The sequence below is a fragment of the Phodopus roborovskii genome, unplaced genomic scaffold (genome assembly GCF_943737965.1).
Source record: "Phodopus roborovskii unplaced genomic scaffold, PHOROB, whole genome shotgun sequence".
NCBI classification, from domain to species: domain Eukaryota; kingdom Metazoa; phylum Chordata; class Mammalia; order Rodentia; family Cricetidae; genus Phodopus; species Phodopus roborovskii.
Genome location: NW_026126460.1, coordinates 9,726,748 through 9,753,075, shown reverse-complemented (window position 1 = coordinate 9,753,075; position 26,328 = coordinate 9,726,748). Strand labels below are relative to the sequence as shown.

At 38.3% G+C, this 26,328-nt stretch overlaps 1 protein-coding gene across 1 annotated transcript in view; it reads right to left on the bottom strand.

Moving 5' to 3' along the window:
- Pard3b (par-3 family cell polarity regulator beta) overlaps window positions 1–26,328 on the bottom strand; it is a 948,779-nt gene that overhangs the window by 179,127 nt on the left and 743,324 nt on the right. The window contains 1 exon segment of the mRNA XM_051190339.1: window positions 19,884–19,991. Coding sequence (XP_051046296.1) covers window positions 19,884–19,991 — 108 coding nt within the window.

Below are 26,328 nucleotides of genomic sequence, written 5' to 3'. Positions count from 1 at the left end.
ATATTGATAGAATGAATAGATATAGTACAGTGCCTGGAAAGTGATAATGGGAACTGAAGGAAGAGCAGTCTGATACAGAAGATGAAGAATGGCTTGGGGATCCTCTTCCACAATAGAGAATGGAGGCACAACCAGAAAAAAAAACACTAAAATGTAATCAGATACAGCATTCAGAAGGAATTGGCTGGGATGATACCTTCTCTTAAGACCAATGTAACTGACTTTGAAATGTGGCATAAGGAAAGGACTGAAGGAACATTTTACATTGCAGTCCTAACAATTTCAGTGGGGATATGGACTTGGTGCCACAACTATACAAGCTACTCCCCAACGAACATGACTGTGGCACAAGGACCAACAACCCATGGGGAGAATTGTGGGTTTAAGAGGGGTTGCCTGGCCACTTTCTAAACACAGACATCTTCTTGTCCTTACTCTAAACACATTATGCAGCACACATTTCTTTTTGCATTTTTAATAAAGCAAAACTTGAAAATGAGCAGCAATCCTTTTATTCCCCCTCAGAAAATCTGCAGTGACCTGCTTGCAAATAATACCCTGGAAGTATCCCAGAAGAGGCTCTTGCTTCATTAAAATAATCAGCATATTCTGATATGCATTCGTCCCTGAAATAATAACAATTCACTTTCAATAAATTAATTATGGTTTTAATGAGCAAAATTTACATTTATATTTCTGCTTTAAGATCTTCGTGGGAGGCACCATCCTTACCCATGCAGAGCCAATGAAGCAGACTTCTGCGGGAGAGACCACAACTGTAGATGGCTATGCAAACCCTGCTGCTTCAGAAACGGAGAGACAGGATGTGGTAAGGGGGTCAGACAGCCCAGAATGGAAACTGAGCTCCTTTCTCATTTTGCGTTCATGAGAAAATCATTTAGCCTGTCATTTGTATGTGAAAACTACAGTAGTACCAAACTCAGAGGGAGAGGGCTAACTTAAACATAATGCAACCCATTTTAAGAGTGCTCATAGCCATTATGAAGGTCTGATGCAGGTAGGGGAGGTAGCAGCAAGAGAGATACTTGTGCCATCTTCACATGTCCACACAACTAGTTCCTCCTGCAAGTGTGCATACGGTTACTTTCATCTCCTTCACAGATCTACTTAGAACCTTAGGCATAGCACAAATACGTTTAATAAATGCTACACAGCCTGAGTTGGCCAGAATGCTCGGGGGACCAGGTGTGTGGTGGTTAATTGAATTTTCTGCTTGATGGAGAGTAAAGCAGTAAATGCTTTTGGTTTGAATCTCTTGGCTGCAGATCTTTCTAAAATATATTAATCCTTTAACTTGCTTTAATGGAACTCATTGAATAGAATTTTCTTCCAAGGTTTTCAAGCAGACCTTACTTGAAGCCATGTTGTGTAGCTCCAGCTCTCACCCTACAGTGCTTGGGTGCTGAGGAGTGACAGCAGAACTGGCGATCAGCTGTGGATACATCCCTGATCCATTTCCTAGGTTTCCACTATGTGCTTTGTACTGGAGAACGTTTATCTTATTTTTTCTTTATTCTTCTATCTTTTCCCTTTCTGGTGCAATGTGCAAACAATGAAAAATCAAAGATGACCCTTAACTCAATGTAAGTTTATATCCTGATCAACCTTGCACAGGCAGAAACTGCCATAAGTCGAAAATGCAGTGAATATTCCAAACCCATTGATCATTGTAGCTTAGCCACACACAGCTCTGCTGAGTATTGGCTGCTGGCCCTAGGGAAGAAGGCCTCACTGGGAGCTGTGGCTGGATGGCACTGTCCAGGCAAGCAAAGGAGGATTGACTCTACCACATATGGAGACTTGAAGAAAAAAAAATCTAAATTCACAGCATGTTTTTCTAGTGTCTATCTATTGCTTTCACATCACAGTAATACTGAAAAGTTGATATTCATCTGGGTAACTGAGTCCAGAATAATGAAGTCTGGGTGTAACTGCTAATTTGAAAAAGTTAAGTAAGTATGTGTGAAAGGTATACACCATGAATGTACACTTTCTGGTAGACCAGACAGGATCCTTAAGCTTATGACAATGTGTGAGACAAAATAAATTGACTTCTGGTCAACCTAGTTGGCATCTTCAGTTTCTCAAAATTATAATTACAGCTCATTTTGTCTGCCTTGCCTTTGTTTATATTCTAACTCCACCATAACATATGCAAGACACAGTATAATGTACACTTCAGATGACATATAACCAACCTTTTACCAATATATACATCTGTATTCAGATCTATCTCCAAATACAACTTTAAAAATTACTAAAATTATAGTTTATGGGTAAATTATATTTTCTATATGTTTCAAGCAAAAATCTTCAGAAATATAGTTTATGACCCATGCTTGCTTGATTCAAATAACTACTAGATAACTTCTATTTTTTCCATGAAGCTTTGCTGTGAGCTTCTTAGCTATACCCTGCCAACTTTAGAGAAACTGTACAGAAAACACTCTGATGGCTTGGAAAATCCCTTAGATTTCAAATGAAAATTTCCATGAGTCTTAAATTGCTCTCTAGTTAGCAAAAATATCATGTATTATTGATGGGATTAAGAACTTAAATTTTTTAAAAGTCTCTTTTAATTTGCTGCACAGTGAAGCTGTGCTTTATAATTGAATTTAATTACTTCATTGCAAGTGTCTAGAAATATTGGATGATAAAGAGTGTCTGTTCTCATGTCCCAGCTATGGCTCTATTTTTTGATGTCTGTCTTCTCTGTGATCATATAACAATTTTATACCCTATTACAGAATGCACTGTGGTTTTAGCTTTACCATTATGAAAATCATTGTGTTCTACCCTTTCTCTTATGGATGAACTTGTTGAGGCAACATCTTTTGCTTTATCTACCTTGCCATTTACCCCAAATGCCTAGCTGCTCAATTCATGTTTGCATCCAAGTTATAGTCCATCACTGTGTTTGATGGATCTGGTACAGCTCATCACATTGCATCCAAAATAGAGAAGCAGAAGGTGATGGATGCTCAGCTGGCTTCTTTCTCTACCTTTTACATAGTCTAGAATCTCCTGTTTAGGGTATGGTACTACTCACAGTGGGTGAATCTTACCATCACATTTGACAAAATTAGGTCTATTCCCCAGAAATGTTCAGAGGCCCATTTTCCAGGTGATTTTAGAATCTGGCAAGTTGACAATTAACACTATCATACTGAATTATTGAAGAGGTTAGGCCAAAGCTAACTTTAAAAAGTCACAAATGATTCATGGCAGGAAACCATTTATTGAAATCCTTGGATTTTATAATTTCTATATAACTTCACTTTAACATTAAAGTAAAATCATGATAACATGGCCAAAGGTAAAAATTTCAGGGATCTAAATATATGTTAATTCTTCAGATCACCAAAATACTAAATTTTTTCAAAATAATTTCTTTCCCCTCCCTCCATCCATCCCTCGCTCTATCCCTCCTTACCTCCCCCACTCTGTCCTCCCCTCCCTCTATCCATTCTCCCTTTCCTCTCTCCCTCCCTCCCTCCCTCCTTCCCTCACTTCCTCCCTCCCTCCATCCTTCCTGCCTGTCTTCATCTTTACCTCTGTCTCACTCTCTTCCCCCTTCCTCCCTCTCTAGTTCCCCCTCTTCCTTCTATATTTCTCTACCTTGGGTATTGAAAATGGGGCCTAGTAGAGAAGTATTCCACCAGCTATGTTTCAAACTTTGAATCTTTTGTACATGCTTTTAGGGCTGAAATTGTGAATGACTCACCAGAAATGACAAAATGAAGGTAGTCTTTCCTGTGAGAAATGTAAAAGCAAGCAAGCAAACAAACAAAAAACAAGTAAAAAGAAGGGGATTTAAGAGAACAAGAAGATACAAAATGGTATCAGAGGAGAATTGCCTGTTAGAAAGACATGGCTTGCTAGACTGATATGAACATAAATTTGCTGGGCCTCAGTAGGAGGCCCCCGGAGTTAGTAAGTTCCCAGAGAAGGCCCTGACTAAATGGCACTCAGGACTGCTATGCACACAACAGATTTAGAAACAGTCTTGCACTACAGTAAAAGGTAAGAGGGACTAAGATGATCGTCCAAGCAAGCTTTCAGCATGTAGGAATAGGCAAGGAACTATGATGGGAAAAGTGCAAAGATATGCATCCCATAAACCTGACTGTACTCTTCACTTTAATATCTGTAGATAATCACTTGCTTGACCTTTGTCTCCTCTAAGGCAGACCATGGGAATAAGTAAGGTGTCAATTACTTCTTCATCTTGAAGGTCTTTCTCCAGGAAGTATATTTTTAGGTGTTCATTTAGGGGCTGTTGAGAAGGCTCAGCAGGTAAATACACCTGCTGCCAAGTCTGATGGCCTGAATGTGATCCCTTGGACCCACATGGTGGAAGGAGAAAATTCACCCCTACAAGATATCCTCCATCTTCCACACATGTGCAATGGTATACACATGTCTGGGCATGTGTCTGTATGCCCATGCACACACACAAAACAAATAAATCAGCAAATAAATAAATTAATAAAAATAATTTAAAAAATTAAATTTATCTAGGGTTGGAGACATGATTTTGTGTTACCTTCAAAATTGTTTTGAGTTACCTACAAGAATTTCAAATTGCTTCCCAGAAATGAAACCCTCTTCCTTAAACATCAAAGCAAGCAAAACAAAAAACTTGATTTCTAAGCATCCTTTACAATATTTGCACCTTAGTGGGTACTTAACCAATTTTGTAATGCACCAATGCTTCATATGTTAACTTTCTTAGTGTACTGGCTTAAGTGCCCAAGCCAGCCTACTGTACTGATTTCAGAATATTACCAAATTCACATCAATGCCTACTGTGCACATCTGCCACACTTAAGGCCTCAGCATGACAAAAATTTCCACAATCAGAAAGACTTTTAGATGGTCAAGGACTCTTCATATGAGAACGATGTCCTCAGATACCATGACATACTGTACTAAAATGTAATAATTTCTAAGGCTATCCTTGAAACAGTTTCTAATACTCCTTCATTAGAAATTCCTGCTTAGCAGGCAATGTAAAATGAAAATATAAATACACCCATAAACATGTCTATGGAGCTTGTATGTTTTGAATGCTCTGATAAGGGCATAAAACATATCACACATCTTTCGCTTATAGTCTCTGCCTAATTCTTATGGGCTAAAATATATTACATAACTTTTTGAGAACTTAAATTTCTGATTGTTCCACAGTATATTAGTTTTAATTTCACTTAAAAAAATTCATTGAACTCAGAGACATTCGAACTTATTTGAATAAGAATAGTATGCAGCAAAAAAACCCTGAAATTATTAATGAGTTGTCACATGATTATCTTTATTAGATTATATTTATTCTTCATTATTTCACTAGATAGTATGAACTGATCATGAAGGGTACTGGGCTTTCCTTTGTCTTGTTAGGTGGCCCAGGCTGGCTACAAACACATGCTCTTCTTGCCTCTGCCTCTAGGAGCTATGTTAGCAGACAAGAGCCTATAGATGTGACTAAGACATGCATTTTCAGCTTGTGTCACAAGTATGTTTTAGGCAGGGTGTATTTTAGCATAAAATCTGTTTTCTTGGCACTGAACTTTGTTTGCTGGAAGATGAGTTGTGTTTCTTCAAGACTAAACTGCCCACCTCTGTGCAATTTATTCTGTAAAATGATCTTGCTTTTACATTATACCTTACTGTGAAGCTATGATTGTCCATCCTTTAAAACTCCTGGGCCAAATTCATATTTTTTATCAATACAATTGATTGTTAGGAATAGGAAAATTATGATACCAATCTTTTAGTTTACTGTATTAAGAAAATCTTGTATGGGTATGCAATCAATTTGTATTTAATACTGTCAAAAGTAGCAAGCTATAATAATGACACTATGATCCTTTTCTTTAAAAGTCAGGATAATCACCTGACTATCACAGATCTTTTTTCAATATGCATTCATTTATTACAAAATGAAACTCTGAAATTTGAATGTCCAACTCGTAAATTATTCTATCTTGACTTTATTGCATCCACTATAGCCAGATTAAAAACATATGAATTACATCATACATTATCATGATTCAATGGGTTTTTTTCCTTAAACAAAGGAAACCTATTAAAATATCTTTTATGGTTATTCAGCTAAAAAACATATACTTTCTTGCAAAGATGCATGATTTTTTCTGAAAATATATATTTGTGGGTGTGTGTACACTCACATTTGGATGTTTCCCTAGCTATCCAAGGTTCAATTAGAGATTGCAAAGCATCTTAGGCATTGAACAAATATCAATTATGTCAGTGCCCTTGGTGTCAATCTGTATTGGAAATTTGCCATCTTTTACATCTTCCCTGATAGAATTTTTAATTAGCTGTTGATTCTGTCAATAATGGAATTCATTATTATTTTAATATGATTTTTCTAAGCAGTCCTCATCTAAGCATCTATTTACTTTTTAAAACTGGTGCTAGTTGGTACAGTTTTTAAGCAGAACAACACACTCTCAGAAATAGGCAAGATTTCTACCAAAGTATTTTGCTACATGGTTACTATGTCCCTATTGGTAATTAATATTATGTGTATTTTTAAAATTATATGAGCAACATTAAAATTATGATTTTTTTTCTACTCTTATGCCAGTCAGGGCTTTATTTACTAAATATCTGCTCTCTACTAAGATAGAAGGAAATACTCAGGTGATGGTGGTTCACACCTTTAAATCCCAGCACTTGGGAAGCAGAGGAAGGCACATCTCTGAGTTCTAGACCAGCAAGGTCTATGGAGTGAGTTCCATGATAGCCAGGGCTACTCAGAAAAACTCTGTCTCAAAAACAAACAAATGAAAAAGATGGAAAGAAATGAAACAAGTAGATATTAGTACCTATGCTTTGGGAGAATTAAGACCTAGGCATGAAGAAAAGATGTGCAATTTAAAGGAGAGGATTGAATAAGACATAATTTAGGAGATAAAGACTCTACTTCAGTGCTAATACAGACTGCCAGGTGTGTGTCTCTTGCTCTGCAGCATTGGCCCCCTGAGAGAGCAGCTCTATGGGATCTGGTTAGGACCCTACTGTCACATTTTGCATGCTTGCTCTCTGAAATCTGTAAAATAAATTCTGACTGGTTCAGCTGAAGATATAGCACAGTGAGATCCTTCTTTGGTAGAGAAAAGCTAAGGACAGTGTGTCTCTTTCTCTTCCATATATCAAATTCAAAAGGCTAATATTTTACTCTAAAATATTGACATGAATGTTCTTGAAAGGAAATTCAATTGGTTATATTTAAACAAACGAAAGAGGATGAGGCCAAGGGTCCAATTTAAGAAAAAAAACCCAAACAAAGCCACAAAGCCATCTCTCCAGTCCTGTGGCATTTTCCTTTGTTTATAAAGCAGATGGATTTCATTCATTTTTATGGTCTTGCCTTTGAGGATATGTTTTTGTGATAAACAGTCCTAATAGACTGGCCATTATGCTTTCCTGATGCAGTTTCCCTAACCTATTACCAGCTACAAATGAGTGTCCCTTTCTTAACATTTCATAGCATCTACTAAGTCTTACATCAGTAAACCATTTCTTCAGCCTGTCTGCCTCTGAGTTCCACATAAGCAATTATTCACTTAAAAAGAAAATTAAAATTATGATAACAGCATGGCTTTGTATGTTTCCACCCATCTAGCCACAACTATTTGTTGTTTATTCTGTGAAATATATTGCATTAGATAGTAAGAGAATTAAAAGAGTGACTGAGATATAGTCCCAAGCTCAGACAATTGAAATCTAATAATAGATAAGGTATACGTTACAAATATGCATAATTCAGTGTAGAAAAGACAATATTGATAATAACGTGCGCCAACCAAGTACACAACTGAAACACAGTCCTGGGTACTTTATCGTATGAACTTTACAGGAACCCTGAAGCTTAACAATGCTATGATGATTAAACATCACCCCAGAGAAGCTATCACAGTGGGATGTTCAATAAACTGTAAACTTTCCTTGACTGAGAATGAGCACTGCTATCAGGTATTGGGTTCTAAGCCTGCCTCTTTGTACACCACCTGGAAGGTTACACATATTTTTCTGAAACTTTCTCATCCTTTGTTTGTTCTTTCTGGAAGGAAGATAAGAGATAAGGAGAGGGAGGGAGGGAGGGAGAAAAAAAGAGGGGGAGAGAGAGAGGAAGAGAGAGAGGGAGGGAAAGAGTGAGTGAGTGAGTGAGGGAGGGAGAGAGAGAGAGAGAGAGAAAGAGAGAGAGAGAGTAGAGGTTGACATAGCCTTTCAGGGCCTACAAACTGTCAATAAATATAAGCTCATATAGTCCAGGAATAGAAATTGTGATTATGAAATGTGGATGTTGTCACAGATTCATTAAGCCAAGGTGTCTGGACTGTTGCAATAGGCAGTCATTGAAAGATTTAGAAGACTTTGATCAAACCCATAACAGGTGGAGCATCTCTAATCTAAAAATCTAAAATGTTCTGAAATTCCAAACATCTTTGAAGATTCACATGATGTTCATAACCTTTTGGATTTCAGGGTATTTCATATATGCAGACTAGGAATGCTTAGCTGGTAATGTCTGTATGGTCTGTATGAATATTTAAAAAGTTCAGAGAACCCCTGTATCTGTAATACTTCTGGACACAAACATCTCAGCTGAAGGACACGCAGTCTATATTACTGACCTATTCATCTTAATCTATAATATTTAACAATCTCTTGAAGAAACTATATCTTGGGGCTGGAGAGATGACTCAGTGGGTAAGAGCACTGGCTGTTCTTCCAGAGAACTAGGGTTTAATTCCTAGCACCTGTGTGCTCACACCCATCTGTAATTCCATTCCCAGAGGATTAGCTGCCCTCTGGCTCTTTAAGAATGACTGCACATGGTACACAGTCATTTGGGCAAACACTCATACATATTTAAAAAAAACTTTGGAAAAGTCATGAAGTGAAAAGTTATTATGTACTTGTTAAGTTCCTCCAAGAACATGAATATGTAAAATAGTTTTCTAAACAACCCACTGTTATTACTGTTACTTAAAAGTGACCTGATGGTGAAGTAGACCTCCAGATCAAGCACAGAGCACCCCAACCTCTGCATTTCTCTAAGGTATCAGAGGCAAAAAGTAGAAAGAGAAAGGACTTTTTGAGCTCGGAAAGGAAGTCATATTATTATTATTTGAAATTAGTCTGAAGGCACTTTAAATTTATGGTAAAATTATTAATTAAACCATAGGGCAAAGTCAGATGGGTGAGAGGGAATGGAAGGAGGGATAAAAATATCACATCCACTCAGTTTCCACCAAAGACTAGTTTCAAAGGGTGAGCAAGACCAGAGTAACCCTCTCCCTCATACGGCAACGCATACAGGAGAAATGTGAACGTGAGGGTTTCATGAGTTTAATGGCTACAGTTACAAGTGTTTCCTACAACCACACACCCTATGATCTTGGAGGAGCTGGCAGTAACTCTCACCATTGGTGTGCCTCCTCCTTGCATTTGTTTTCATGCTGCCAAACTCTGGCTGCAGACCACACTCCCTCGCTACTGTGCTGCCGCCCCATGCCAAGCTCGCTACAACTGGTGATCAATAAGAACTGAGGTGATGCTTCTTGAATGGAAGTATCTGGCACCACTCCCAGCTGGGCCAAGCCTGCACTCAAGCTGGCCTTCTTTGTTGTAACAGGATCCAATTCACAGATGGCAGGACTCAGAGCATTCCAGGCTCCAAAGGCTACTGAGTGGGTAAGTGGGAGCTTTAATCCTCAAATAGGTTGGAAAATAACACCCAGTGCCCAGAGTGAACCAGGTGCTTGCTTCACAAACACTACTTTTCATTTTCTCAACGATCAGAGAGGCAGATTTCTCACTCACCAGATGAGACCCTTAAAGCTTGTGGCTATAAGGTAGTATGGTAGTGTGTGCATACCCAGTGGAGTCTATCACCAATGTCCTACTGACTCCAAGGCCTTACAACCTTTCCTTGTGGCCACATGGATCCTCTAGGCAATAGGTTGTCTGAGCGGTTAGAAATGTGGCTGTAATGAAAAATCACTTGGGAAATGCTTTCAAAATATACATTCTCAGGTTCAACTTGTGGAGTCCTTAAGTATCTGGAGTACATTCCTGTTCATATTAAACATTCTATATTATCTACATATTTCACATAGGATTTTTCAACCTTGCCATAACTGACATCTTAGGTAGTAACTTTTTTGTTGAAGAGAGAGCTGCCCTACATATTGGAGGATGTTGAGAAATGTCCTTGCTTTCTACTTCATAGATGCCAAAAGCACCTGTCCAAACTGTGACAGCTAGGAAGTGTTCTGACCCCTTAGAGAAAAGACTACCCCAAATGAATGAGACCCAAAGATTTCCAAAGTTTCTTAAGAAATGTGGAAAAATCACATCCACAATTTCTCATTATAAATCTCAGGCCTAGGTCATAGTTTTTAGATAAAGGATGTGCTGGTGGTATGTGGGGAGGCAGGCTCTGGGAAAAAATAAGCTGAGTGATCTTTCAACTAGGAACGCTTGCCAATGATATGAACAATACCTGACCTTGCCTTGCAGAATGGATATGTTGTCATGGAGGCTTTCCAAAGCAGGATACAATATAAAATGTGTTCAAATAAGAAAAGATGATGAGACAGCATTCTAGAATATTCTTTGATTCTAAAAATCTGGTAAGGCTGCACATTTAGAGCACCTTTAGAAAATTAAGTTTACTGTTCCAATGCCCAGTTCCAAATAGGTCTACAGCTAATGTTCTGGAATAATTTAACTTTTACTTATTCCTAAATTTTGGAGTTGTTTTCTTCCAAAGAATTAAGCAATTAAAAAGCATTTCCTCCAAACAAAATACATAAAGCAGACATTTAAATATTGTTATTGCCATTTCATCTCATGGTAAGAAATTAGGGGGCAATATGAATACATTACTAAAAGTGTTTTAGTCCATACTATAAAAAATGATAATATTGGGATGTATATATGTAAATTCTAGTCTTCAAATGGCTTTCTACTATACTGCCCAAAGCTTTCACAGAAAATGTTCTCAAACTCTGCTACTGCTAGACACAATCTCTGTTAAAAATATAACTCTATTGACACAAAATTTAGTGAATTACCAGTTTTCTGATTATAGCAAGTATGTTGTATTTAATATGTGTATATGAAAACAGATGTTCTCCATCAACCGAATTTTAAGAACTTTTTCCCATTTTAAGAATTTGGTAATATATTCTAAATATTTCTGAGAATCACTCTGAATAGTTCAAAGACTTCTTTTGAATGGATTTCAACAATTCTATGCATGTCCTAATGTGATATGCGACTTTAGGATATTCATGCAGGAGCATTCTTTTAAAACAATGCTCAAGAGGTATACTTTACAGAAGCCTTCCTAAACGACTGTTGGAAACCGTGCCAGTCTAGTGATTCATTTTATGTATTAATCCAGCTCAGCTGACAAGTAGTTGCTAATACAGCACTTCTAACATTGATTCAAATTCCATAAAAGGATTTTGGCTCATAAAAAATGCTAGTGTGGATGTAGGTGTTCCCATAGCTTGTCTATAGGAATATTGTAATGTGCCAACTTTTGCTGGTGAGCATCAGCATTTCTAGGACAGGTTGTTATGGTGGACAGATGAAAGAGCAGCGATTTCATCAAGCCATCCACATTGCCCCTGGGGCTTACTCTTTACCCCTGTCAATCAAGCAAGGGTAACCCATTGGATGAAGGGTGATGGTGAGCTGTGACTGTGACACTATTGTCTGTGTTTTTCCTGTTTTACTACCTGAGCACAACAGTAATCAATGCCATACAGCAAGACCTCTTTGCAGTCACTGAAGATGCTTAGTACCATGGAAACCAGCAACCTGATCACGTCTTTCTGTAGGTGTAAAAGGAGAACTTGACCTTGTCCTGAGAAACACCATCTAGTAATGCTTCTCATAATTTCCATACAGTGGGATGATCTAATAAGAATCTAGAAGTAATTAACTGGGTCTTTTTCTAGCCAACCAAAGCCCCATTCAAATACACAGCTTTATCAGGATTCTAAGGGAGCCATAAATTGGGGCATTTTGAAAAACTGGGATCTAATCCAGTCCATGATCTGATCAGGGTTCAGTGGTAATAATAAATTGGGACTATTAAAACTGGGAACCACTCCAACATTTTATTTTGCCCAAACCACGGGACCCAGCAAATTCTACTGCAAAAGACAGGGGTATTCATTGACAAGTCAAACCATGCTGAATTAATCATTTGTATATAACCATGCCAAAACATGGCTGTTTTCAACAGTTTAAATTGTGCCAAAGATTAAGTTCAGTAAATAATTAATTATCAAGAGTCACTTGGCAAATTAAAGAAATCAACCTTCTGGTTTCTTTAATAAAACATGAGCTTCTTTTTAGGGTAAAATAATGATAAAACCCAATTCATTTGTTGCTCTATATGTTTCATAGTGCAATAAATATGTGGGTTAAAGCTAAAATATTAATTCACAATATAATACTTTCTCAGACCATCCTGTGCATCTTCTTTTTCCAAAAAATTACAAACCAATGTTGGATAAACTGTACTCTTATTCTGGTCTTCATTTCAACTTTCAATAACATAAGTCCTCCATAATTAAATAAAATACAGAGAGGTTGGGAATAGATTTTCACCCACTTGAATTCTCAAACTATAAAATGGTTTCTGAATGGTTTTATATCTCTAAGATACATTTCGTTTGTGTGGGGAATTTGCAGCTGCATAATTAAGTCTTGGTTTGCCAAATATCAAAAACACATGTATTGATTCAAACTAAGGGAACACAAATAGCCCTGGCGATAAGGTGAGGGAGAAGCCTCTGCAGTTTTTGGAAGGCATCCTGAAGGGAAAGAAAACCAAGAACCTTGAATTCAGACACCGAGACCGATTAATTTTCCTCAATCTTAGCTTAACTCTCACTGGCATTGTGTCCAGGTTTCTTGTTGAGAACAAGACCCATATGTTTTCAGGCTTCTCTGTGCTGAAGCTGGACACATTGTCTCTTCAGTTATCCACTCAGATTCTCATATGATCCATACAAGTGATGTTTAGTTAATGTGACAAGCCATCTCCCTGCAAAGCAAACCTTGACATGGCATACGTGGGACAGACGAACCTGGAATAAGTAAATAACTTTTATGTTTTTAATTTTTTTCCATTTTCAGTAAGAGGCTGAATTTAGTGAATTTTTATTTCTGGGTCAATAATATGGAATTTTAATGGAAGACAGTCTTTAGTGTCAGTGGAGAGATGTTCGTCAATACAATAATCCTAAATAAATAGGGATTGGTGTGTTTGGGGGGGTCATATTTCTTTTTTAGCCATTCTCCACCTGTTTTGAGACAGTATTAAGAAGAGAAATATTTAAGTATATTACAGGTCTGAGACTTTTTAAAAAATCATACCACACAAAAGATTACAAACTTAGTTCTTAGATTTAAACAACTAAAATTAATGACATGTTAAAAACAATCTTGCTGTCAGCTCATGATACTAATTTACATAATCTGAATGTGTGGAAAATGCTAATTTAATTTAGCCAGGACAAATAATCTTTGCATATAATATTGAGTTCATCATCTAGCAGTGAATAAGGACCTTTAGAACTAATGTTTGATTATGGCCTGTTTCACTGAAGCATGAAAAAAAAATGATGAGTTTATTTAATGTGGGGCTTCATTGTCATGGACCGTTTGACTTGGGTCAAGAGGGGACACATCATAAACTCAGGAAGCGGAATAGGGGATGAAAAAAATCCCACTACACGATCTTGAGTGAGAGACTTGGCTTTGCACACCCCAAAAAGAGTGTTATTACACTACATGAGTCAGCGCCTTGGCAAGTTCAAGAGAGGTTGCTGTAGAAATTCAATGGATTCTTCTCTACTTAGATGTTTCTCAAAGACTAACATCTGGAATAGACTCTAGAGACCATCTAAGGAAATTTTTAGCATTAACGATGCTTATGATTATTTTAGTTAGTATATGGCTTAATGTATTGCATTTGCAAGAACTAATATTTTATTTATTTGAATATGTATGCATATAATTAAGAAGGAAGGAGTACATCAGTGATTGAGGTTAATACAATTCTAATATTTACTTGATGAACTAAATCTAGTCATTGGCTTCGTATTCGACATTTCAAGTGTCAACAAATTCACTGTTTCATAATGCATTCTAATGTTTGGGGTGTTTCTTCTTCATCATGTTAAGCTAGTATTATCAAGTAAATAAATAGATAATGAGTAGGTAAAGTAGAATATGATGAAAGCAATGCTGTAAATAAATATATTCTCCTTTGTATCTGACAGTTGTTCAAACACACATGCCAGCTAAAATCCTGAGTGTGTTTCTCCAAGTCCTTTAGTGCTTTCCATGGATTGTAGTGTAAAGCTTCCCACTGTCTATGTGTGACAGGCTCAGCAAGACCAGGTGTGATCTGCACCGTATAAAACGGGAATTATTGTTTCTCCATTTTGTACATGAACTTCCAGTAATGCAGCCTAGAATGGATTAAGTTTTTGGCAGATACATCCCATGTTGACTCATGCTGCACTTACCCTCAACTAAAACCATCAGGCAAGTTTTTCATATATTTGGTATTAAGTCAAGCCCTCCACATCCTGTGTTTGTACGTCTCATTTCTGGGCCCAAATGTAAGACTGTACATTTATTCCTATTAACTTCTTTCTGTTTGATTCTCTCCACTCTTCCAGATGCCTCTGTCATCATATATACTGTCAACCTCTTCAGTGCCTTGGCATTCGTAACCGATCAGCAGGCCACCATCACTAATGACAGTACTCAGCAGGCCAGCATTAAAATAAATGTTCAAGAAAACTATTCTTGCATGATTATGTAGCTGGAATATTCATTCGGCAATATTCAGGCACAATTTCTCATACAACTAATAAATGTTTTAGAGTCATGTCATTTGGCAAACTGAGTATTTCTCTGAATTATCCATAGGATACTATGAGATGATACAATTTCTGACACCCAGGAAGTTTCTCTTATACTGGGAATTCTTGAGGTTAGAAAGGTTCTCAACCCTGCACTATTGACATTTGGACTGGATAATTCATTCTTGTGGAGGTTGGAAGTCATGTGCATTGTAGTATGTTTAGGGATTTCTACCCAGCAAAAGGCAGTAAAAACTCCCTCTTCCCCACCATTTTGCAGTAATGATAGTCAGAAATGTGTCTACATGTACCAAACTTCCTTGGGTGTACAAAAGAGCCTCTTCCCATTGAGAATCAGCATTCAAGACCCTATGTTTCCATAAACTGATTAATTATTATATGGTTTTGTTAACATTTTTATGGTAGAGTTGTAGGTAAAGTGTTCACATACACCAGTCATTCCTATATCAGGAATTAGATATGCAGCTAAATTATAAAAATGTATGAATAATAATAAAAATAACATTGCAAATAAATGGAAGAGAAATAATATATCCTGATGTTTATAAGAGGAATTGCATGAGAATTGTGTGATTTGAGGCAATCTATAAGGAGACTTTGTAACTGGATTCTCATCATGGTACTATCTGGAACAGTAAAAAGTATGTAGGCAGAATAATTGCTTGACAGTGGAAGACAAATATCTTATTATGTTAAACACATAGAATACTCAGCAGTGATCAAAACTACACATTTGAATAACATAAATGGCAGGGGAAAGTATTTGGAATATCATGATGTGAAAATATAACTATGTGCCCAGCAGACCAGCCTATCTAGAGTCTGCCAGCATCCTGGTCCTGCCTCCACTTGCCTTCTGGAGCTCAGAGCATCCTGGGGACTGGGGACTGCGTATGGAGGAGCCATTCCAATGGACCAGAACATCAAGAGTCTGCCAGCACCCTAATTCCACTACCACCCACTGGGAGAGCCATAAGAGTATTGGACCTGCTTGCACACACCTTGGTCATGTACACACCAGGAGAGGAAGAGACCCCATTGGTACACACTGGAAGAAGTGATGGGTAGACGACAGTATAAGAACACAGTCAACAACAGAAAGATCAATATGACACCACCAGAGTATAGAAACTCCACACCAGCAAGACCTTAACTTGCCAACACAGATGAAGCAGAAGAGAAGGACCCTAAAAACAACTTCATGAAGATGATAGAGACTCTAAAAGAGGAAATGAGAAAATCCTTTAAAGAAATGGAAGAAAAGACAAACCAAAAGTTGCAAGAAACATTTCAAACAGTACAAAGTTTGAAAACTGAAATAGAGACAATAAAACAAAAATAAAAGCAAAAGCACAGTCTGAAGAAATGCTAGGAATAGAAAAGCTGGGTCAATGATCAGGAACTGCAGATGCAAGCATAACCAACAGAATACAAGAGATGGAAGAGAGAATCTCAGGCATTGAAGATACACTAGGAAAAAGATTCATTGACCAAAGAAAATCTTAAGTCCAACAAATCCCTAACACAAAATATCCAGGAAATATAGGACACAATGAAAAGGCCAAACCTAAGAATAATAGGTATAGAAAAAAACGAAGACACCCAACCCAAAGGTGCAGAAAGTATATTCAACAAAAATCATAGAAGAAAACTTTCCCAACCCAAAGAAAGACCTGACAATGAAAGTATAGAACACCAAATAGAGTGGGCCAAAAAAAAAAAAGGAAAAAAATCCCCTAGCCACATAATAATCAAAACACTATTAAGAGCAGCAAACTTAGCAGTTACAGAGAGTGAGGAGTGATGAGCAAAGGGATCAAGACCAGGCTGGAGAAACCCACTGCTGACATAAACAAAGGGGAGCTCATGGACCCCAATCTGATAGCTGGGAATCCAGCATAGGACAGATCCAGATGTCCTGAACATGGGTGTTAGTTATGAGGACTGGGCAGTCTATGGGGCATCTGGTAGTGGATCAATATTTATCCCTAGTATACAAATGAACTTTGGGTGTCCATTATACATAGAGAGACATTCTCTCTGTGTAGACACATGGGGGAGTGCCTAGGCCCTGCTCCAAATGATATGACACTTTGTAGATCCCCACATTGAAGGCCTTGCCCTCTCTGGGGAGCTCAGGTACACTGAGAAAGACTTTTCACAGATCCATGGAAGAGCACATTAGGTTGGTCGGATGCTTCAGAGAGGCACATGAAGGAAGGCGATGGTAGTGGTAGACTGTGTCACTCAGTCTTCCTAAGGAAAAATTCTGGGTATCATTTTTCATAAATTAAGAAGGTCTGGTATCCTAATTGCATCCCATTCTTCCAAATCAGTGTTTCATGGTGTTGAGAAAGCTGAAGAGTCACTTCAGATGTGTCTGTTAAATAAACTATGATTCCTGGACTGCGACTCCCAAGATTTAGATTCTTCAGTGTTGGGTGGGGCTCATGGAGCTTCATTTTTAGCAAGCTCCTCTAGCGATTCATTTGGACACAGGTCATTCACACACCATATATTATGGTTGGGTTTAAATTCTATTTTTGTTTGTTTGCTTTTTTGTTTTTCCACTTCTAGTTTTGGTAATTTCTTCTTAGTTGTGCAACAAAGGAAGTTGATTTAGACTTTCATTAGTTTATTGGTAAACTGGCTTCTCAAAATAAACATCAATTTTAAAAGTATTTTTTTATTATCTGTGTACCCATTTCAAAGAACAAATAGCCAAAGCAGCTTACAAAGTTCTTAGAAGTTTAAAAACTGGTTCTGAAAAACTGTTATCCCCAATGATACACAGTCTGTAATTTATTTAAGGCCTTTAAATACTTAGAAAATGGTTAATAGAGAACTGACAGAATTAGAAAGTAATAAGATAACTTGACTCATTTCAAAGAAGCAGATTTTGATTATATTAGGAAAAAAGGACAATGAGAGCCTTTATCATTATTTTCTATTTTCATTTTCACTCCATGGCAACTCTCCATGAAGAATAGTACACTTGCTGAGATCTGTGGGAGCTGTAAATTGGTTTCCTATGGATGATGGACAGGCAGGGAACAGTACTCTATGGTTGTGAGCAACACCACATGTTCAGCCTCCACCTTCTTTGGTCCTCATGGTTCTTAACCACTGAGTGTTGAAATGCCTTGGTCATTAATTTTATAGCATCCAACCCTAAAATCAGATCCTTCAACTTCTTCCTCAGTGGCTCATTGAGACAATGTTGTCTGTAGGAAACCCCCATTGGATCAGTTTTATGTGTACATATGTGGGAGGTGGCTTAAATGCAGGCTAATAGTACAGTTCTTTCAATATTTTCACCAGACGTATTTTAGGAATATTGGTCCTGAAGCCTATATAGTCAGCTGAGGCAAATTTATAGCTTTGCTTTTAAGAACAAAACTCCCTCAGGCACCTGCTTCCTAAAGGTAAAACTAGAAAGGAAATGAACTCTTGCTTACAGACAGCCCACCCTTTTTATTAGTTATCAATTTTCTAGCTGGCACACAGTCCACCTGCTACTGGAAGATTTTACCCCATCTCAAGCAAGCACTGAACTGCAAAAGTGTTCAGTCTGCATTCTAGCAAACAGCTCAGATTCCTGAAGATGAGGCACTGGACACAGTCTCAATAAATGAAGTCAGGGGAGCAGCAAAGGTCTATGATGCAGGCCCCCAAAGCAGATGTCTCTGCTACAGCATGTGTGAAAGTCTGTCCCTGAATTACATTTGTGTTCCAGGATTACTGAATCCTCAGCTATGATGGGGAGTGCCTTTATTGTCTTTAGGGTAACTGTCAGGTGAATAGTCAACAACAATGTGGAGCACTTGATTTCCATTTAACTGCTCTGGTGACCCTGGAACCAGAGCTTATCAACCTCTCAAAAATGAGAAAGAACTAAATAGCCTCTTCCCTGCCTCTTTATTGGCAAAGTCAGTCTTCTCAATGGGAATTGACTGCTCTATGGGAGTTAAAGGTCAACAGGGGATACAGTGAGTAGATATGGTTCTCTTAGTATGTACACTACAGTAATAAAATATGAGAATGGACTCTTGAAAACTGTAAGGATAGACTTAGCTAATGAGCAAGTGGAAAACCAGATACACTGAACTTCCCCTGAGAAATCACAGACAAATATGTATGATTAGATCCAGCTCTGCCTCACCTTAGTCTTTCTCTGAGCTTTATTTTGTTAGGAAGACAAAGAATTTGCAGGAGCCATGTGAATATTCAATTGCATGTTTTAAAGTCAGATATTTAAGCTTCCACTTGGGAGAAATGCCAGCATTAACATCAAAGATGTGTGAAGGACCTATTGTCCAAACTGAACACGATGTTCTTCAAATATGAGCATTCGGCCCTCACAAACTGCCATTATGGCCAAATATGAAATGGGCCCTTTAACAGATGGGAAGCATACTTTTCAGCTTGCTGATAGCCTAATAAAAGACAGTAGCTTTTGAAAAATGGAGAACAGGAGGACATGTACTTCTCAAATTACATGACCCAAATGGAGTTAGCAGAATATAATTAAGAAAGGCATACAGCAGACTGTCAAAAATGAGGAACAGACTAGGGGAACTTGAAAGTTCTACACATCAATATCAAAATGACCTTTGGATAGGGGAGGGGGATAAACATTCTTTAAGCTATGGTAAAAAATGCACTGATAGAGTCAGAACCGGGAGTCACATAGAATGGGCTACGGGTACCGATAAAAGGCAAACACAACTGGTTTCTTCTTATAAATACGATAAAGATTCTCTGGGAAGGTGCGCCACTTTGTCAAGAAGGTGCAGCCCTCTGCCATGCTTCGGAAAGGAAAATCACTTCTGTTGACTGCTCAGAGCCACTGACTTTCGCACAGATTCTGTGGTCCACAAAGGGAGGGCTTTGACATCTGCTCACCTTTCCCGCTCCTCTCTCATTCTTTCGAGCTCTTCTCCTAGGTTCCCGGGCTTCTGGGCACCTTTCTGCTCCAGCTTTCCACCCTTATCATCTTTCTTCTTTCCGAATCTAGAAGGGAAGAACAGTGTTCATAACTCACGCATTTTCTTTGGCCAAAGTAAGATACGTATTACCTGAGCTCATTCAACTGTATTCTCAATAGCACGAGAACGGTAGCATGAAACCAAAGTGAACTAAGGTAACAAAAGCAGGAAAATAACACAGTTTCTCAAGTATTCTTTTTTTCTGTCCCCTCTTTCCTTGTTTGCATTCACATATTGTCTATTTAGCACAGCATTATGCCATTAAGGGTGAATAATTCTGGCTATTAATTCAATGAAGAATTAAAACACAAAATGATTACCATTCATATGTAACTAAAAACTGAACAATTTCTAATAAGACTCTCCAGAACTTCAGTCCATTGCCATTTTAAGGTAAAATACATCAGATTATGTTACTACAGGCAACAAGGGATCTTATTGAATACTCAGTTAAATGCTCTCCTTTTATCAGCGGAAACTCAAAAGCTCTGGGGGAAATGGCGGTGTGTGTGTGTGTGTTTCTGAGCATTGACACACACTTCCCGCTGGTTCTGTTCAGGCCTGGGATTAGAACTCATCTATACTGCATGCTATTCTCTTTCTCTCGGGTCACATTCACTCTACAATATAGCCCCCTGGTGGGGAATGTCCTTCTGTATGCTGTGAATGTTTCTCTTATTGGTTGATGAATAAAGCTGTTTCAGCCAATGAACAGGCAGGATGTAGCCAGGCAGGAAGTATAGATGGAGCTACCAGACTAGGAGAAAGTGGGGAAGAGGAGTGCAGAGAGTGATTTAGAAGGGAGACACCATGTAGCTGCCGAGGAAGCCAGAGGTCTGGGCATCACTGGTAAGACAAGACCATATGGAGATATAAAGATAATATAAGTGGGTTAATAATTAAGAAAGAGCTAGCCAAATAAGAAACCTGAGCCATTGGCCAAACACTTTATAATTTATATGAGCCTCTGTGTGTTTATTTGGGACTGAAAGGTGGCAGGACTGGGCTGGACAGAAACTTCTGTCCACAAACCGTCCGCAGCCCCCAGTTCCCAAGTTGCTCCAGGTTCACATGCTTAACACGTCTATCACATCTGTAGCTATATGTACACAGCATTAAGTGTGTTACGTTTCGAGAACATAGATTTCCTCAGCATGTGTAAGGAAATGAAACCCATCCATATGAAATGAAAGAAGACTGTGGCTGAACTGTAACTAGGACCTGTCCTAAGTGTGACAGTCAACATGAATGAAATGATCAAAGGAATGTCCTTCCATGAATGCATATTCTTCAGTGTAGGCAGATTATCCTTAAATCTTTTTACTTTTAAATATTTATTCTTTTTATTTTTAATTAAATAGAATTTTTTTTTCTTTTTGGTGTTTTGAGACAGGGTTTCTCTGTAACTTTGGAGCCTGTCTTAGAACTTACTCTTAAACCAGGCTGGCCTCAAACTCATAGAAATTTGCCTATCTCTGCCTCCCAAGTGCTAAGATTAAAGGCATGAGACACAAATGCCTGGCGAATAGCAAATTTTAAATATTTGGTGGCTCCAATATATTTTCTGTCTGTCTGCTTGTCCACCTGTCTATCCATTCATCCATGTACCCAACCGCCCATCCATCCATCCATCCATCCATCCATCCATCCATCCATCCATTTATGAGCTGGGAGTTCTTAAAAATAAGCTGTGTTTAAGCTCACTCTCTCCCTTCCATTGTGACAGAAATAAGAGTCTCTTTATGTGAAGATGTGACATAAAATTTGAAGGTGGTCTTATATTCTCCCCAACTAGAATCACATTTTTTTTAAATCACAAAATGAGCTCATGTTTCCTTTGGAATTCCTCTTTGGGTTGTGTTTCAGTCAAGGAAGAAGTTGCTAACAAATGGTAACTCTGAGCATTACTCCCAGGATGCTCATGGCTCAGCTAAGCTTGCTGTTAGCATGGTGCAGAACCACTAAAACACCTCCCAATCTTGACTCTTCTCCCCACTTTTGAACTTACAATTACAGTTAACAAGCCTTTTTTTTTTTTTCACAAACTCACCTCATTTGCCTGTATCTACTATTACAATATTTTGCTATATTCAGTCTTTCCTGGGACATTGGTCAACTGTCAGCCTCAGTTTCATTAATCAGTTCTAAGGTCCTATGTATATACATACATACATACATACATACAAACTTATCCCTCTGACACCTTCCAGCCCTACTGCTCAGTTTCATGCTTTATTCTTTTTTTTTTTTTTTATAACTCATTGATACTAATTTGTGCTGTTCATATACTCCTAGGTATGTGGCCATCCAATGGAGAGTGGTCAACCAACCAGGAGCCACAATCTTAAAGAAAACTGTCTCTCCCCTAGAAACCATCAAGTGTCCATAGGTTCAGGTCCTCAGGGGTAGGTGCTCACAAACCCCTTTTCCCTTCATACTAGAATAGTAATTGTCTTGATCATTTTTAGGCAACCACAGCTGCTGTGAGTTCATGAGCTCAGTGGTCCTGTCATGATGGGAAGATGCTATCTCACTCCAGTCCTTCCCAACCTGTGGCTCTTAAAATCTTTTGGCCCCTTCTTCCATGATGTCCCTTGAGCCTTTTGAAGGAGGTGTCAAATAGATATCCCGTTTGTGGCTCAGCACTCCAACAACTTATTCTCTGTACATCCTCCCTCCTTCTTTCTACTCTGTCTTCACTTCTGAATCAATTCCTGTTCACAACCTCATGTCATTTATAGAAGCAGCTAGGAAACCAAGAAAAAAAAAGGCAGACAAAAAAATCTAAGAACATCAACTTTCAAATATAATTCAGATTTGTTGATATAGTCAAGACCTCACTATAACCTATAGAGCAGGAGATATCTAAATAGGATTTCCATGAATAGATTCTGCAGCTTTCTAGGCTGTACTCAGAAGAAGCTTAGGGGGTCATTCTTATCCTAAATGTATTCACAGGAGAAGTTAACACCGTCATACATCACTTATATAAAAAAAAAAACACTTCTCCCAAGATGCCATTGAATATAATAACATTTGGGTGGAAAATGCAAAACATTAGAGAGTCATGGTGGAAATGGTGCCTTGGAAAGTTGATGTGAGCAGAGTTTTGCCAAAACTATAAGCTTGCTCCCTTCCACCCATGTCCTGAATTTTATTAAAAATTTGGAGGTTTCAGATTTTTCTGAGATAAAAGCAGCCTTGTATTTGAAGGGTAAAACTAACTTAGTTCATGTTTACCTTCATGATTCTCGCCACACTCCAAGCATAGCCTTCCTTTGGTATCTAAACTATTTCACTTGAGCTACAGTTCAAAAGTAGCTTGCTTGGCTTCCACCGCAACCAAATATGTTTGACTGTTAGTTTTAACTTCTGCAAAGTATTTTCTTTTTTATCAAGAACTGCTATCAAATCATCCAGTTCCACAACTATTATAAATATTTCATTTCAAAGTCCAATAAGAAAGGCAGAAATAGCTGCAAAAATTTCCATGCTAGAGTGAAGGCTACAGATGACATTGTTTCAAAGAGTCTGGGGGTGGCTTGGTAACAAAATTAGGATAAAATGATCATGAAAAGGTTTTCACCTTGTTAAAGTGAAGAAACCCAACCCCTCAGAGGTGGCTCTGTACTTTATCTATGATCACACTGATTTCTTTTTCCCATCTTTGCAGTCAGATGACTTTGTCTTCAGTGCCAGAGGGAACAGCAGGGTTTGAGCAGCAGGGAGAAAGGCATCAATTTGCTACTTCCTTTCCATAGCACCCCTCTGGGAAGTCATTTTACAGCATCCTTGCTTACCCAAGACACAGGAAGGAGAGTTTGGGATGTTCCTCTCTCCATTAACTATTTTTCTGAGTAAAGTCATGAAGCCCTTAGGTAGCCATGATCACTGCTTTGCATGCTAGAAGTTCAGGACAGCCCTTGCATTCCAAGCTCCTCTATTTGTTGCCTTAGAAATGTGAGAGTTGGTGATTCTGGGCTAGGTGCCTTAAGGAAATTGCTCATAGGTTAGCCTGGATTTATATAAAAGACACTTTGCTGAGAAATTCTGAGCACACATATGGTTTCAATCCTTAACATTTTATTTTACATGTACCTAGGTAGTCTGTTTAAAGAATCCCATGATGGATCTTTTTGTAAAGTGGAAAAATCACCTTTCAACATATTCTTTGTGCAAATTTACATTTTCATGAATAGGTTTGCTTCAAACACCTGACCTTGTCCATTTCTATAGAGGTTGCATTGAACAGCTTTGTGGGAAACTTCTGTCCTTTCTTCTTTCCCCTCCCTCTTTCTCTTTTTCTTCCTTCTCCCTTTTCTACTTCCTTCATTTCATGTATCCCTTTAAGAAGTATGAATTAGGCACCTCCTGTGTGTCAGACATTATTATAAACATTTAATACAGGTTCAAAACAGGGTGAGATACAGAACTATCCACTAACCACATGGAGCTTACATTCTCAGAGAGAAGACTGTCGTCAGCAAGCAAACAACCCCAGAACTAAGTCTGAACAACTGTTTCATCTAAAGGTTTTACAGGGAAGGGAGGCAGAGGAAAGAATATGAAAAAACAAATAAAGGAAGAATATCAGAAAAGGGTGTTTGCCAAAGTATCTGAGATGAATGCCGTGGAGAGAGCATGGTCAACAGATGGGAATGCTATTTAGCCGTCCAATGAGGTGGAGACTGACAAGTGTTCCCAGCCTGGGCAATGTACAGTGGAAAGTAGCAAGCACAAGCCAGGTGGGCAAGATCACCAGAGTAAGGCAGCAGGTTATAGCCTTGAGAGCTTGTCTAGAGATGTTAAGAAGCTGAGATAGTAGGGTGGGAGCTTAGGGTGTTGAGGAAGGAGTTTTCAATTGGCTTTATACCAGGGAAACTTGGCTTGCCTATAAGGAAAATTGCAAAACAAAACAAAACATACAGAGAGAGAGAGAGAGAGGGGGGGGGAGGAAGAGCAAGTTGGAGATGGAGGAGGCAAGAGAGTAGATTTTTTTCTTTGCTTTTCCTTTCTTTTTTACTATGTACAAAATGTGATATCATACCTCCAAGTACAATCATTTTCTTGTGCCACTTCTCCCACCATCCTTCCTACAATATTCCACTATTCAAAGAAAAACTCTCCACTCAAGAATTTCCCTGCTCCATTCTCTCTTTCTCCCAGTTGGTGGTGACCCTCTTACATTCTGTTTCTATGAACATGACTCAATTTTAGGTACTGCATAGAATCAAGATCATATTATAATTATTCCTGTGTGTGTGTGTGTGTCTTATTTCTGTTAGCATATGTTCCTCAAGGCTCATCTGGGTATGAGCAGGAATGCAGGAATGTCCCCACTGTAAAAATGCCAAATAGGCTGGTGAGATGGCTCAGCTGGTAAAGTTCTTGCCAGGAAGTTTGACAACTGAAATTCAATCCCTGGAACTCAAATGACTCCCATAATTTGTCCTCTGACTTACACATATGTGGATGCCACAAACTTACACCTATAAACAAATAAATAAATGTAATAAAAGTACTTAAAAGTAAATGAAAGTCAAATAATATTCACATGCCATGTTTGAGTCATTCACTCAACTGTCAATGGCTGTTTGGGCATGCCCACATTTCTTTTCTGTTTGTGTACAATGGTGTTGTGAGCATTGGTGCAGGAGAATTAAAGTTCTAGATGAGGGGAGACAATACAGCTGCCCTGGAGAGATGAGGCTCAGGAGGGAAAGGAGCCTCAAAGAGCAGTACTTGGAGAAGAAATTGATCTGATCAGAACAGGCAGGCAGCGGTGTACATCGACAATTTATCAGTTAATATGACATAATATCATGAGACAGATTCTTGGTGAAGTTTAAATAATGAAAGGTAAACAAAAGAGGGGAAAACCTCATTGAAAACACCAGGACTAGACCTAACTAATGCTGCTATTTTGCCTGGTAGAGAACCTCCAAAAATGCATATGGCAAAGTTGAATGTGGTAATACTGCAACCACACAGCCACTCATCTATTCGTGAATGAGCACTCATTAAACATCATAACCAGGAGAGTCCGAACTTTAATATGGTGACATGATGCTGTCAGTGGTTTGGGCCTCATTCATACCTATTCTGGTCTGTATGTGGTTCTACTGTGCAAAGGGAGTGAACCTACCATACAATATCAACTCTGAGGTATACAGCTACCCTTTCTCAATACAACCAACTCAACAATCCTAAGTAACTTGTTTCCTGTAGGGTGAGGATTTTAATATGATTTTTAAACTATAGTTTTCTTTGTTTCTAGCTCTTTGCTCATGTCTTGTAGATAATAGATTTTCAAACTCTTCCCAGGCTCTGGGCACCCTGAGGAATGGATTATGCTCACAGTG